This window comes from Falco punctatus, assembly GCF_963210335.1.
Source record: "Falco punctatus genome assembly, chromosome: 6".
In the NCBI taxonomy this organism is placed as follows: Eukaryota; Metazoa; Chordata; class Aves; order Falconiformes; family Falconidae; genus Falco; species Falco punctatus.
The window spans coordinates 37,312,985-37,329,488 of NC_137585.1; the positions used below are offsets into that span (position 1 = coordinate 37,312,985).

Genomic DNA, 16,504 nt, shown 5'->3' on the forward strand with positions numbered 1-16,504 from the left:
GCATCACTGTGATTCAAAATACAGTTCTCCATTTTACAAGTAGAATTGCACTCTTTGTTCCCAAGATGTCTTACTTTGAACATGTTTTAATATACCTCAGAGCAAAAGAGGTCATCTTATCAAATTATACAGATAAAAGATATTTAATTAGAATGTTTAGTGTTTTGTAGACTAGTGAAATCCTAGATTTTAAAGTAATAATAAAAAAAAAAATTCACACACTCTGAAAGAAATGTTCCATTAAGGTTGCCTGGCAAATAATTAAGTAGGAGCACACACATATACACACACAAAGATCTAAGAATGATTTACCCTGAGTTCCTCAAGCTTCTCTCTTATTTCAATAAATCCTAAATGTAGTTTTCCTCCAAAGTGGTCAGCAAGTCGTCGGTCATTGTCGTGAAGACCAAGGTAAGCTGAGCACACTTCACAAACCCGTAGCTTCTGCTGCTGAAAGCTGGAGGCAGGCATAGAATTCCTGTATACTTCCTGGGGGGGGGGGGGGGGGGCGGGAAATATTGCTAATGGTTACTTCTCAATGCACAGAAGTACAAAGATCACATTTTACCAAAGATACGCTACGAACAGGTAAAAAAATTTAATGTACTCCAGCACACCCTTAAGTTAATTCACACTATTCATAAATCAACTGTCTCATTAAGATAGAAGGCAGGTTCCTATTTTGAAGATTGGCCATATTTAAAACCAGAACATCAGCAACTGGTTTTGCAAATTAAACAGAGTGGGATGGTCATTACCTTTACTTAAGATCATACTACTTAGAAGGATGAACAACCTTTTCACATGGGATAATGAATACAAATTAACACTACAATTATTATGTTAAACTATTATTTAACTATTACACCTGTTCCAATTCTGAACCCAGTTTAAATGAGCAGTAGTTTCCTGAGAAACCTACCTGCATTTTAGACACTAATTAAACAAGTTATCCAAGCAAAATTTATCTACAGACACTCAGATGACAGAGAGGTAAGGCTGTCAGCAACCCCTCTGGTACCATCGAAACAACTGCAGATACTTGTTTCTATAAATGTAAGTATCTTTGTGAAATACAATATGGAAAAGCTCTTGGTGAATTCTGCCACCTGAACGTTACAAGGGTTGCATTGACTTGCCTGATACTTAAGGCACTGACTAACTATCTTTCAATGAAGACAATGGTTCAGTTCACTGAAGCTTTCCACGATGAGCCACGTCAGCACACCACAAGGCACAAAGGATTGCCACAGCAAGAGCCATGAGACTGAACAATCAGCCCAAATGATGCAACTGCAGTATCCACAGATACAACTGGCCAATACAGCTAAACTAAGATAAATGCATCATCTATGGAAGTAAGTATAATTTTAATAGTACAGCAGTGTATTTAAAGGTAGAAATTTGTAACTGTACAGGATGCTGCAAAGCAAATTATTTAGTATTATATGAAGTCATTAAGGAAATGACAGCAGATAAGACATCTTGCATTACACAGATGCCAACCAATTTAATATTGGACCCTGCCCTCTCCATCCCCCAAACCTTAAACAATCAACTTACTTCTGCTTCTCTCTTCTTTACCCGAGCCTTCTCCACTTCATCCATTACTTTTTGAGATTCTTCCACATTCCCATCAGCTCCAAGCTGTTCTACTTTGGCCAGAAGTTTCCCGATTTCTTCATTCAACTCATGAACTCTCTCAGCCTTGAAAGACAAAGAAAGGCTTAACACAGGAAATGGTTCTAATTATGGAAAACAATCTGAACTACTACTGAGTTATTATATACAAAATCAGTAGAAGAGAATCAAAAGAAACATGCAGAGATAACTTCTCCAGGTAAAAGTGAAAGATAAGTTGCCTCAGGTAAAAACACACAGAGAAAGGCTGAGTTACCAAGTCTATGAACCAACTCCAGAGCAGGATTTTGTTCAGAAAATTCAAGGAATCCACACTGTTGTCTACACCATAGTCTTGCAAAATCAGTGTTCATACAACCACTTCTCCTACCACGTGCACATATGTGCAGAAAAATTATAGGTTTTTTTTTCCCCAGTTACAAGATCTAGAGAAAATCACGCCAAATTTTGTTTACTTTATGGATGAAGTTTTGATCAAAAAGTGTAAGAATTACTAAATTTGTATGGCACGGTATCACAGAGTGTCAAGTTGCCTGAGCTCAAATAAATGAAGAGATCTCTCTTCCCTGTGTTTTCCTCTCCATGCTTTAAAGGCAGTTTTGGGAAGGACACAGAAAGTGTCTTTTTTTTTCCTCTCCTCAGGATGAATTTTCAGATTTGATAGCTTGCCAAAGCCTTAAGTTGGCTCCTTATAAAAACAGGCCTTCAAAGAGACTTCAGGAACTAGTTTTACGTTGCTTACTTTAGCTGCAACTTCAGCACTGATCTCTTCCTGGGTTTCTGCTAGTCTTTTCTTAGCCACTTCTGTTCTCCTGTCACAGTCCGCAATAAACGACTGCAGGTGGTCCATTGCCTAAAACATCAATAAGAACACTGATCAATGCTGTCCAGAACATGAGTATTTCATTAGCCTTAACACTTTCCAGGTTTATTAAGACTTAACTTTTTCTCAATTAGTGAAAGCTTTGTAAAACAATAAAGTAGCAGTTTATGGTGACTAATCACACGTATTAATAAACACTTCACAAATCAGTCTACATGTTGTCATAGTTGTAAGTATTTGCAGAAATTTGGAAGTGAATCTGTCTTAAGTCTTCTCTTAAGAAGTGACCATTTCTAACATGCATTAAAATTCTTCAAAGGATATTCAGTTCACTTCATCCAGCCAATACATGCAATACCATAGCTTTTTTCACTAGGGTCTTAAGCTATTAAGCATATTAACGCTATCCCTCTGAACAACAACAAAAACCCCAACACTTTTTGTCCTAGTGGAGACTAACTTTCTAGTTGGGAGTTCAAAACCGTATTACTCAGACTATGGTGTACTAGGACATAGCATATGATTTTTCTATCCCCTATACAAAATTACTTTCTTCAATAAGCATAGTATGATTCTCTTCAAAGCATACAGAGCCTTAACATTTGCTTGCTATAACACTAAGACAGCATCCAGGTTTATGATAATTTGTTCCATGGAAGGCTGTTAACAGTTCTGCCTAGAGCCAACTACCAATACAAATCCAATACTCATACATAGCCATGAAGAGGCATGTATCCTTTATCCAACAGTGCCAACGGTTTCTCCCTCTTTCTATAAAATTACTTTCCAAAAGTTTTCCCTCTGTATGCAAACTTTTGTTGCTCAGTTTAATCCAACTAGGTACAAAACATTGTGCTTCCTCTTCACCATTAAGACAAAATACATACATCAAGCTCAAAGAAGAAATCTTGATCTTTGGATGCTATTTCATAGTCTGCCCTTAATGCCAGGTCATGCACCTTCAGACATTCTCCAAGGTCCATTCTCTGAAAAGAGACAGAGGGGAAAGTGGCGTGAAACTTTTCAGAAATGTTACAAGGAATGAAGTCAGCATGATTTTCTTCAACAGTCAAATATTCTGAAGCAAATCATCTTTGCTATGGGAATGACAGGACAGTTTAATAAAGCTGTAAGACAATACAAGATCTTTAATAAAAACGCATGAATCAGGAAGTAATAAAAGCAGACAGAATGAACCGCTTATCTTACCAGGATAGCTGTTTGCATTAAAGTATCATTAATGTTCTGCAAAACTTTTGTTTTATTGAAAATTCAAAAAAGTGACTGAAATGGGACATCCTGTATTGAATTAAAATAACTTAGGAAAACCAAGCTCCCTGCAAATAACTGGCAATTAAACGGTTCAAATGCTTGATCTGAACAGTCTGCACACTCTATATGGTATGCGTTCCAGTTATATTCATCACCTGAAACATCTACAACCATAGCACCACTTTAAGTGCTGCTTAAAAACTGTTCTTGGAACATTTCAAGACAGACAGCAAAAAATCAAATCCTGGCAAAACACTCTGGAGATGAGTGAAGATAAGCAGAGTGTTGGACTATGTTCAAGAATCAGGGGGGAAAAAAAGTATAGGTATTTTACTTGTAATCTAAAACCATTGTAGGAAGGGTAGGCAAGAAGCGTGAACTTAAAAAGCTAGGCAGGCTGCATCACTAATCTTGTATGCAACTCCACTGAGAAGAGTGCACCTAGAATCTTACCGAGTAACAAATACTGGTTTAAATTGAAATTTGCATACCACATAGCATAAGGAATTCTAATTCCATCTGTTCCATGAAAGTTTGGTGATCAAAACAAAGCAATGTGCACATGACCAAAAAACCCAATTTGTAATGGAAACATAACTGAACAAAACCAAGGCACGCTCTCTGCAAAAGCATAGGTTGATGTATAATCATTGAAAGTGATTATTAGTTGTATCACTTAAAACCAGCAGTTTCAGTTAAGTCCATTCTTAGCACTGCTCACTTAGTACAAAGAAACATTAATCCTTTCTTAACACTGAAAGCCTGTAATTCAAGTTGAACTCTGATGGAAAAAGTTGTTACTGTTGTAGTTTAGTAACAGTTTTAGAACCAAAGCTGAAATGATTAATAACCTGTGTTGTGAGTTTTGTAAATAAAGGATGGATTTTAACTCAAACTTCGGGCAGTCATTTGGACCTGAGCCAAATCTTTTTTTTTTTTAAGCAATTAAGCACTTGCATTTAAGTAGCAATTCAAGCCTCACAAGTATAGTAAACCCCCCCCAACAGCAACTGCTTTCAACTTCTCAAATCATCAGTTAGATGTTTCAACAAATCCATTGAAGTCATTTTCATGGAAGTTTTTGGTTTATTTCAAATGTTAAGAGACAGAATAAACATTGTTAAAATACAGAATTTTTAACTTCAAAGTTTTTGATAAACTAGTTATTTAAATACCATTCAGCCACCATAAATCTGTTTTCCAGAAAACATTTGATTGCAATAGAGAACATCTGACTGCAATACTGAAAAAAATTAGCTCGTCCTTTTGCAACTACACAGGGCCTCAGCAAATGTGTTAACTGATGCAAATCCACAAAGACCTTGAAGCTGAGTGAAGTATTACACATATGTATTCCCAAGTCATTAGATGCTGACATTATTTAAACTGCAGCATTCTTTCAGGAAAATACTTCAGTACTAGAAAAGCAATATGAAAGAATATTATTTCACATTGTAAAATTATCTGAAAATAGACACTTTAAAAAAATCCTCCTAAAATTGTGAAAAGCTTGTCTTTATGCTGATCCATTTAAGGTTAATTTGTAAAACTCGAGGCCAATCCTGTTTAAGTGAAGCGCTCCAGTTCTAAATGCATGGATAAGGCTAGTGACACACTTTAATAGATCTGAGTACAATGACAAAAAGCCTGAAACACATCTGCCACAGCATCAGAAAAATGCTATTCTAGTACGCAATCTACACACACTTAGAATAAATGCATTAAAAACTTCCATCACACACTAAAAATTGCAGAATCCACATAATACTACTGTAACACACTGTTCACTTGTGTTTTATGCTTCTTTTCGCTCTCTTTGGGTTGGATTTGCCCTCCTTAAAAAAGAACATTTTCTGATTTCTTCTTACTGGGAATTGTAAATCCATAGCCTGAAAGGATGGTAATGACTCTAAGCAAGCATTACTACTGAAAAAATTTCTGTCCTCCCTTTATTACTGCACTGTGCCATCCCATGACAGCACATCTGCCTGTGCAGTTAAATACAATCGAGGCACTGACTGGGTAAAACATACCTTAGCAAATCAAAAACAGAGGCAATTTTTCAGCAGTGTACCTTTGTCCAACTGTCAGGCAGCCACGCAAACAGATGTGCTGACAGTATGTAGGGGGAAATGTAATGGTGGACTTCAGCAGGTCCCTCTTACAGTATCAAGATGCCACTTCAGAAACTCTTGAATACCTTCACTAGTATTAGCAGGGCTGTTACAGAGGATTTCTTTTTGTTAGATGTCTCAATCAGAAGACAAAAAATGTTGGCTCCCCTTCCCCTTTTTGATCTAACAGAGAGCAGTATTACAAATACTCATGTGGCATAACAGACAGCACGCAAGAACGAACAGGTACAAGAGAAAAGGATTCTTTTTCATTAGCTTTGCTGCTTAAGAGGTTGTATTATTGTTGGAACTGCTCCTTAACACTATTCTAGTTTTGGCTAATCCTTTGAAAGTACCTTTGCAGAAATATTACTACTAAGTTTCTGTCTTAAAAGCTCAATTAGCAAACCCCAATGTAGAGACATAACAGAAACACCTTTAAAACCCTTAAGCCAGTTTGCATATCAACTGCAAAATCAGGCTAGAAAGTGCTTCTCCTGGCATAGATCATGCAACATCAGGCAAAGACAACTCATCTCAGGGACAATTCGTTACTGTCAAAAGTCTATGCTGGATCAGGATTGCAGAGCACATGGCTAGCTGAAAAGTAGATGGACAACAGATGGAAATGGACAGAAGATACAGTAAGACACATTATTTTTCATTTTCCACATGTCCATCTTGTGATTTGGTGCAAAGACGTGCCCTCCCCTAGAGGCAAAGAAGCAGCATTTGTAGTCAGCCATTCAAAGATCAATTAAATTTGAACGGAAGATGGCTACGAGGGGGACTAATGTTCAGACACTGAGCTACTAATGAAGCCTTAAAAAGAATGCACATAAATTGTATTTCACTGTTGATACACTGACTTTCAGACAGACTTACACTACTTAAAGATATTTACAGAGGAGTCCTGATAAGTAAAGCAAATAAAGGTGAGAACATCCAAGTCCACAGGCTAGACATAGCTGAAGTTCATTGAATATGTGAAGCCATGCTTTAGGGTTTTTTGCAGTTACTGAACTTCTACTGAAGATTAAAACCAGAAAAAAACCCTACATATTCGGAGAATCTTTCTTACAAGGGAAAGCTATTGCTGAAGATTATTCTAGAAAATAGTCTAGGCAACCAAGAGGCAAAGCAGGGTGTCAAGAGTCCTGTTGCTATTGCCGAGCTCTGCTTAAGAAACTAGTGCCTTCTACCAATAACTTCATCGTTTTCTGTACTACTCTATTTCTCAGCGTTAGACAGGAAATCAAAACGACTTGATTTCCCAGAGCTGAAGTTTAGACAACTTGTCATGCCAAACAACCTCATAATGAAATGATTTAGTAATAATTGTCATCTCACCCACAAAACAGAAAGAATGCCTTTGGTATTAATACAGAAATATTGATTACATACACTGAATTTAACAACGATGCATAGCTCTGCTTCAATCAAATCAGGTTAAAAAAAAGAAAAAGAAGATAATCACATGAGTTAAGTATGAATAGATATGGAAGAGCAAGCCAAGGACTTAGGCAATAGAGAACTTGAAGAGTTCATCTGCAAAATAAATGTGCACTCAAGAGTAGCTGACACTAATAACTGAATCTGAGACTAAACTCTGATGTGATACTGCTTCTGGAACATGAAATTAAGGCAGCTTGCTTTTTGGATCTTGAGCTACCTACAGGAAAATTCCCACTTTTGGCACTTTTACTACTACTACACATTCCTTTGACATCCCATGTTATATTGCTGAATGTACTCTATGGAGTGCGAAAAGAACACAGAAAAGCCAAAGCTACTTAAAACACAGAGGGCTGATGTTGAGCCAAGTGTGACATAGTATCACACACTATCAATGCCTCTAAACCCAGCATGGATCTTTGATAGGTTTTGAAAGAAGATACTCTGGGTGGTGTTTATGTAAAGAATTCTTTCTAGCTATAAAGATACCTTTACCAAAGCAGTTCACATTCAGCAAGAGGATTTTTAGATTGTTTGTTTGTTTAGGAAGCTCTGACATTACTGGAAAACGTATATTGGAGCAACCTGATCTCTCCCTTTATCAACCTGCCAAGGCACTCGCTGGGGTCTGTATGAGAACACCCTGGCCACTGATAACAAGAAGCTGCAGTTAGGACTCTTTGCTGAGATCCTCCTTATTATGAAAATTACTTTTCATTTGCACTAACAATTCTGTTTGACAGATTTTTAGACTTGTGATAAAGCCCATCCTTTCTCACAGGCAGCACATATTCAGAAGGGGAGCCTTTAAGATCATAGAACTTGCAGGATTTCACTAGCAGGAAAACAGTGCTGAGCTAAAAAAAGAGAGGCAGAAATTACTAAGTTACTGGAGACCTTAGCAACCACTGATAATTCCAGGTATCTTCAGAAGTATACTATTTTAAAGACATTTCTCCCTTTAACCATACTCTCACTTCTGAAGACTTCAAGTCCTTAGAATAGATCTTCATTGAAAGACAAAGCTAGCAGTAGTCTTTCTTACTTTCAAATGAGGTATTTCAGCGTTCACGTAGTAATCTGTCTTATAGCCTACGTAACATATTAACATTGCAGTTAGATAACCATGCAGAGTAACAAAACCACCCTTCACCTAGATAAATTAACCCCATTAATGTGGAATATGGTACAATCAGTTCACTTTCCTGGCACTGGTCAAAGAAATGAAGAATTATGTTTTAAGAGACTGTCATGATCACTTGCTAGGACAACAAAGCACTTTACAATTCAGCACCACTGGGCTGAAGGCTACAAATTGAGGTAGCTCATGCAAGCCTAATTTGATTTCATTTGTGAAACTGAATTTGCATGATCAAATCAGTTCTGAACTGAAAATCTGATACCCTCCAGAAGAATGCCTGCTTTTTGTAACACCACAGCAAAGAATCACACTGGCACATCTAGGTTTTCAGCATAGAAATAGTTCCACTGAGCCAACAGGACTACTGGCAAAGAAATCAACTCCAGATTAAAACACCTTCCTAACACCTAACACCTATCTGCAGATGTGTCAACTACCCAAACTTCCACAGTAAAAGGAGATCTAGACAGTACAGTCAGTGAGCCTAAATGGATTCAGCCCACCTTGAGAGGGAGACCCAGTGTCAGGTGACCCGAATCTTCCTCTGGGCTCCACTGCCTAGGATCCCTTCTGACTCTAGTGCAAGCTTCCACGCCTAGCTCCTCAGCTGAAACCTAAATTTAGATGTCTTAATCTGGAGCTGAATTCCACCCCTAATAAGCTTAAAGTTAATCACGTATTAAAGTATGTTGCTAAACCAAGGTCTCAATCAATACGGTTTTAGTCAGCAAAAGTCCTGAAGAGCTGAGTGCAATAAATTCATGAGCACCTGAAGATAGGCTTAAGTTCAGGACTGAGCTGACAGGGCATACTTTGAAGTCTGCATAAATAAAATGCAAGAAGCAATGTTCTTCAATAAATACACATAAATACAAAGGTAATTCACTGAGGAGAAAGGAGTTCCTCAACCATGGTTTGCAAGACCACGTACAGTATTTGTAAATTTTTTTCACCAAGGAAGCACAATCAAGCTACTAAGAAAGTCAGATGGCTGCAGAAGCGTTGAACTGCTTGGGCTCATAAAAGATAGCTAGTGGGTTACTATAAATATTCAGGACATTACTACTTTTAACCCATTAAAGATATTTGCTTTAAATCTTCCCACCTTGTAGTTTTCATTAGTACTCAGCTATTAATTCAGAAACATACAAAGATAGAGAAAACACATTCTTATGTATCTTGTAAAACCTGCTGAAGACAGCACAGAGCTTACATGCAGAGAATGGTGCTTAATTGGTTTGTACCATTACAGGGGAGTCATCTGAGTCCTACATACAAAGCTTCAGTCCTAATCTCATCATACAGATAAATATAAACAAACATTTTTGTAATGCCAATGAAAAACAAATCAAGAACCATGACTTGGAAAAAAAACTCAAAACATCCACAAGCCCGATCATCAGCATCTATTAAAGATAAAAAAACTGCCAAAGTGTTAAACCTTTAAGGCAAAAGATTTTAAATAAAAATTGCTAAGTGGTAAACTATTCAGTGTGCCAGTAGTCAGGATTTGCAAAGTCTTATGCATCTCTTGTTATAAAATTCTCAACTGGAAATGGATGAACCAACTCTTAAACTACTGACATGCATGTGAACCAGTGCCCAAGCGATCATTATGAAAAAGAAGCAGAGCACCAAAGCATGAAAAAACGTCAGTTAAAAATAAAAGAGCTTTTGTAAGAGGCACTGTCAAAAGCAGGTTCTGAACAGGCACCGTTCTACAACCTTGACTAGAACATCACTTCTGTGATCTTATCAGTTAGTTTATTGCTTGTCTCACACAAACTTCAAAACACATTTCAAATAAAAAGATAATCACAAGGCATAACAGATTTGGAATTAGAATTTAATAAACTTAAAGAGGATGCAACAATTTTATCTTTGTTTACATTTTTGCCGTTGGGACACACTATTTTACCAATGCCTTCCATGTAGCTCATTATTCCCATTGCCCTTAGAAGTGGACCACAAAAAAATCCCAACCCGTATTCTCTCTGTTTCTCCCAAAAAAGTGACACAAAATCATCTCCGCCAGGCACTAAGACACCTCTGATGGACTGACTTCAAATTTTCAAGTCTACAAAACCTAGCAGCACAAAACCATGTCCCTAAATAAAATGAAACAAAATAAAACAGGAATGTAACCCAAATCTCTGATTTAAGTAGGTAACAACTGAAGTTCATTAACAGACTAGACAAGTCTATCCGGAAAAGCGGAATAAGAGGGTAACTGATACAGAATGAACTGTTCCATTGGCAACAGCAGCTAGAAGAATTAAATTACAGAATACATATAATTTTTTTATGGCTTTACACTCCTAAATAAAATATTTAGGGTTCCCTTCAAGATAATTTTCTTGTTCCTTTAAATACAAACTACTCTGAGGGAGCAAGACATAGAAAAGTGCAAAAGCAAGCTCAAAAAAATAGGAAGCTGTGCATTGTTCTTAACCTAGACAACCTAGTTTTCCTAGTAAAACTCAAAACTTTACTAATTTGTATGGATGCTTTTTTCCTGAAATGTTTCTAATGTTAACCAGAAGGTAAATCTGATCAAAGAAACGTGAGGGAAAACACCAACTGCAAATGTTCTGCAGGAGTCTATAAAAATAACAAGAGACTTCGTATAGTATTCTTAAAAATAAGCGCACACTTCATCTAACAATAGAAGAGAGAATGCATGCAGAAATCTGGACAACAAAGAGAAAGTCTCCTATCTTTTAAGAAAAGTATACACATACTACTTCTACCAATACATAGCAGCCTGGGGAACATGATTTTATTGTCAAAAGAAATCAATTCCTTGGCAGAGTTTTGGTTATTTGGCCATTAAGGAAAAGAACACACTAAATTAACAGAGCCTACTCATATGAGTCATTCTGTTTCTCTTGCGTTATCTGTGAATGTCCTTCCTGAGTGGTTTTGAAAGCGTGGGTAAATCAGAACAGCATAGAAGTCTGGGTTTTGCAGATGGGAACAGCAATACGCAATTCATAAGAATTGTGCTATCTTGTGAAACACACACACACACAAAAAGGGCAATTAATGTCCAGTTATTTCCAGTATGTCCCCAGAGAATTTATTCTTTCAGAAGCATAAAACACTGGATTTAAATTAAAAAAAATAAAAATTCACTCAATCTTTGTTAACTACAGACCTTGAACATGCAAATGCATCAAAATTTTCCTATGAAAACTCCAGTCATTTTCCAAAACAATGATAAACTGTTTAGTCACACTACATCCTTCTTGCCCTTTTAAAAACTGCTATTAAGAGAGAAGATCCATTTCTTCAGACCCATGATGAGGCAAAAGCAGAACATCACATGGGTCAGATAAAGCCTGTCTCTTACGAGTCCCTTTCTACTACTCCCGCTGAAAGGATTAAACTAGTCATTGGTTTTTTGGACCCAGAATTGCATCGTTGAACACACTTTGCAGTATGGTGACTAACTGCATCATGATGAGAAAGAGGGAAAAAAACCCCAAACCCAAACAAAACTAAAAAAAACCCCAAAACACAACACAAAAAACCAGAGAGGGATATTCATATTCACTGAATAAGCTGTTTAATTTAGTACTCCAAGAGCAGCAGCAGAATCCAGTGTGAGACAGATGAGAACTTGAGGACTTAAACTGGGTAAGTAGGCTCAAACTACGTGCTTGGTCTGCACCATAAGAGGCATTACTGGCATGATACCTACAACTTTGTAAGTTCTAAAGATAAACACTTCATACTTCTTAAAGACAGCTGTTCCAGAAATCTCTGCTTATAGAAATTAGACCACAATGAAAAGCTGTAAAATGAATCTTTTAACAGTATCTTCTTATGGATTCTGACCAATGATTTTGTATGTTTTTATAGCATACTGGTATATCCCGTATCGTCCCCCATCCATGAGCTATTTTGCTCATCACACAACCAAAACACTGCACAACGTAACAGATGGGTGAAGAGGAACACATTCTTCTCCTTTCTCCCCCCTCATTTTGTTTTGGCAGTAATGCACAGAAAAGTTAAAAATAAAACTAAATATGCATTGAGGCACAATACATTGCTATCAGTTTGTTATCACTTACTGAAAAGAACTACTTGAAGGTAAGGAAATTATGTGCAACATGCAGTATCTTCAGTGCAAATTATCTTCAGTATATGCCAAACACACCGCGTTAAATTTAAGACAACTGATTTCTGTGATGTGACAGAACTTTGCAATTCAGAAGAAAAAGCAATGTCTTTTAAGGATAGGGAAAAAATATATTAGGAAGCAGCAAGACTTAAGAAGCTCAACAACTGGGCCTTTTCTATTCTGCTGCCTTTTTTAATTAAGATAAATATTTTAAGTTCTCTAGTTCAATTCTACTCTTTATTTTGCCTCTTTGTCCCTGCTTCTCAGCAAATTACAGTTGTGCATGCTTTTGCAGGGATTCTTAAGAAGAAGGATGGACAGACTGCAACTGTTGACCTGTCAGTAGAAGTATCAAAATTAGTAAAACAAACAGAAGTAGTGTATGCATGCACCTTTGAAGACCCTTCAATCAACCAAAAATGTTATTTCAATTTCAAATCACAGCTACTTGGAAAGCATGTTAGAGGCCAGGTGACAGGGAAATCAGTTACCAAGTCTACATATTTCAGTTTTCCATTTTGCAAATTAATTTCATTCTGCATTTCATCAAAGGCTCTAGTCAAGTTAGCCATTCAGAATGATACAGCACAGACAACCAATAACACTTCAAATAATCCTTAAGACAGGTTTTCCAGTACTTACTTTCCCCTCTGCCACAGGGTAAGAAGATGTGCCAACATCAATAAAAGCTACCAAAGCACAGCACTAAGAATTGTAGGCACACAAGACTCTGCATACCATCATACTACATTTCTCTACAGTTAATTATTCTAACATCACGGAACATCAGATTAAATAATCAATGCAACATAACTCACCTGCCTTTCACAAAGAATGTGCTACTTTAATCAGGCACCACAAGATAAAGCACGGGCACACTACAAAGTTATGGCACGTGTCAAAGTCCCTTACTTGCTATGCTCAGAGGAACCACTACTACAGAGTACACAAAAATCCAAGTCAAACAAGTTACTAATATGCCATAAATCGAGGTTTTCAAACTGCCAAAGAATTTGTGAAAACAGCACAGTAACTGGATATTGTACAATAAGCATCACTATCATGGTAAACGTATCTCAGCTTCTACAAATGTAATTATTTGAACTTTCAAATGTTTTCACTAAAATATTTCTGAAGAAAAAAAAACCACCTCTCTTCACTATACAAATATTTGTGTGGGGTGCTTTCTTAAAACTTTATGTTGTAGTGAGAAAGTAATTTCCCAATTTATGCACAAATAATACTTCCTTTTTTCTACTAGTTGCAACTGTACCAGCTCAAAACCACTTTGCTATAGTGCAATTCATGTACGTGGCATTACCTATTTCATTAATGTTTTTTTATGTTACAGCAAACAATGTTGAATTTGCAAGTAATTATTAGCATACAGAACAGGAAACTTTGAAAAATTAACCTCATAATGTGTAAATCAGTTGTTTATAGAAGTTTCTCTGAACCACCAGAGAGCACTAGACAAGATATTTGCTGAAAACCATGAAATTAAGAGACATTACAGAGAACAAATATGATTCGATTTCTCCATTCTTATCTAAATAAAACTCAAGATTTAGGTACATACAGTTCCAGAGAGCACATCATGAGGGCAGCAGTTGAGAAGGTGGCTCTTGCACACTCTGTCATCACTGAATTTGATTCGCTGACGGGTCGTGTCACCTGCAATATAGAAATCAGCACATTCCACATTAGAAATCTGGGGAAGCCAGGCATGTTCTGCAGGTTACATGCAAAGCATTAACCCTGCCCTGTCACATAGTGAAGGTCTATGGAAACTAGAACTTAAAACACTATATGCTTCTTTGCCAAATAACACCAAAAACACAAATATATGTTTTAATGCTCTATAATGCTATTTAAAAATCCTCTCACACTTCCCTTTCAAAAATGCAGGGTGAAAAGTGCTTGAAACCAGAAAGACAACATTAGCTTAAAAACACTTTGCTACAACAGCATTTGTTAAATGAGCTATATAACGTTCTATTCAGATTTTGCATGAAATAGTGGTGTATTTTTATGCAACAATTAGCATATAAAAGCAGCCTCATAAACACAAAATGATACACACTGAGTCTTCACCGAATCCCACCTGATACTCATTTTATGATTTTGTTCTTGGATGCAATGCACCCTCTTAATTCTGATGGCAGTAGCATAAAGAGTTGGCAGAAGAATGATTTTAAATGCTTACAAACCTGAAAAAAAGTCAAACATATGGACATAACCTATATGCAAAATTATTTTACAGATGTTTGCACATCTCCATATCATAAGCCTTTTGGTTTTTGTTTTTTTCTTTTCTACATGCTGCTTGTTGGGCTGGGAACATCTTAATTGTATCTTCATGGCGGGTTGCAGTTCCTGCATCAGCAGAAGCACCAACCTGCCGACACACTGAGGTCGAATTGTAAGTTCAAATAACCCCATCTTGGAGCAAGACCTAAAGTCTTCAGAACAATGTAAACAGCTGGTATTTTGGGGATTAGGCCAGAAATATCTTTTCCATCGAGTCATAACATAATTGTCACTATTTGAGATTTGGAAGAGAGATGACTGCTATGGCTCTCTTGTTGTTAAGATGCAGGCATGATAAAACATCTTACTCTCTCTCAGGAGGTATCTATTTATTAATTTTTTAAAACATAATAACTTGTTAAGATCTCGAGTAATTGAAAACCTACTGGTGAATTACTGAAGCAAGAAGGGCTGCTGAGGGCAGGGAAAGGGGGGAAAAGACATACATTGACTTCAGATAGCAGCCTTTTCCATTTCATCAAATATTTTAAAGAGTGTAGATCCATTTTGCAGTTATTAAAGATTTTTTAAGGCGTCATGACCTCTAACACTGAGAAGTTTGAATCTATTAAATAATTCAAGAAGCCAAATTCATTACTGAGGTAATGACAACAATGGGGGATTAAAAAAATCAATCTCTTATTAGTCAAGCCTTTCTTACTATTATGTCATCAGATTTTTAAATATCAGTTCTATGCATAGGATGCTAATATATAACATTTTCAGATGGGCCAAGTTTCAGATTATTAAGCAAACAGAAGTTTCCAAAAACACCACGTTTAATTTGTCTGCAGTATAAAACAGTTAAAACCTGTAATCCACATGCTAAAGACAGCTTCAAAGCAGTTCAACAATAGGTTTTCTAGAAGGTGAACTTACTGCTCAGTTATACTTACACTACTAAAAATTCAGAGCATTCCCCTTATGATCATGCCTGCTACTGCAGTAAAGAGTTTTGAGTTTTCCTTTCCTTTCTTTTTTTTGTTGTTTTTTTTTGTTTGGTTTTTTTTCCGCTTTTAGGAGGTGGATCCATATTTTTTTAAACACATAACTGCGTTTGTTCCACATTCATTAACACATCTGAAAAGTTATTGATAACTCACGGCTCGGCGAATGCGGGGCCTTTCTGACACTCCCTTGCAGATTGATGTAGGCAGGCAAAGATACATTGAACCTTTATAAATAAAACAAGGGGCCAGATTGTTCAGTTTGTATAGAATAATAGACTCTGCCAGCAATTTTAACACAGCATCTAGAAATACATGTTGACTGTAAAGATTCTTCTATACAAAGACACATGAACAAAATTAAGAAAAGTATTTTTAAAAATACAGCTGATTGCCTCATAGCACTAACCTACAAGGAATCGAGAAGTTACCAAGACCAGAAATTGCTGAAAGACTCACAGTTCCTTAAGTTGGTAAGCAGCATTTTCACAAATTACTTCAACATCTAGACATAGCTTTTTTCACACCTCTACCACAACTAGGAACTGACGCTACAGCTGCAATACATTCTGTTTTCATCTAAGTGTAAGCGGCTAGTGTGATAATCACAATTACCAAACTGAGGTAAGGCAACATGGGGGGGTGGTGGGGGTGGTGGTGTGTGTGGTGTGT

At 36.8% G+C, this 16,504-nt stretch overlaps 1 protein-coding gene across 3 annotated transcripts in view; it reads right to left on the reverse strand.

Moving 5' to 3' along the window:
• Positions 1 to 16,504, reverse strand: part of LOC308066155 (putative RNA-binding protein Luc7-like 2) — a 35,616-nt gene that overhangs the window by 10,853 nt on the left and 8,259 nt on the right. For 2 of the 3 annotated variants that reach the window (XM_080393138.1, XM_080393137.1), the window contains exons 2-6: positions 14,155 to 14,249; positions 3,352 to 3,450; positions 2,384 to 2,494; positions 1,564 to 1,707; positions 313 to 489 (exon numbers count right to left, since the gene is read on the reverse strand). In XM_080393138.1, coding sequence (XP_080249264.1) covers positions 313 to 489; positions 1,564 to 1,707; positions 2,384 to 2,494; positions 3,352 to 3,450; positions 14,155 to 14,249 — 626 coding nt within the window. Of the gene's footprint in view, positions 1 to 312; positions 490 to 1,563; positions 1,708 to 2,383; positions 2,495 to 3,351; positions 3,451 to 14,154; positions 14,250 to 15,988; positions 16,060 to 16,504 lie in introns of all 3 variants that reach the window. The other variant, XM_080393139.1, reaches the window with a different exon arrangement.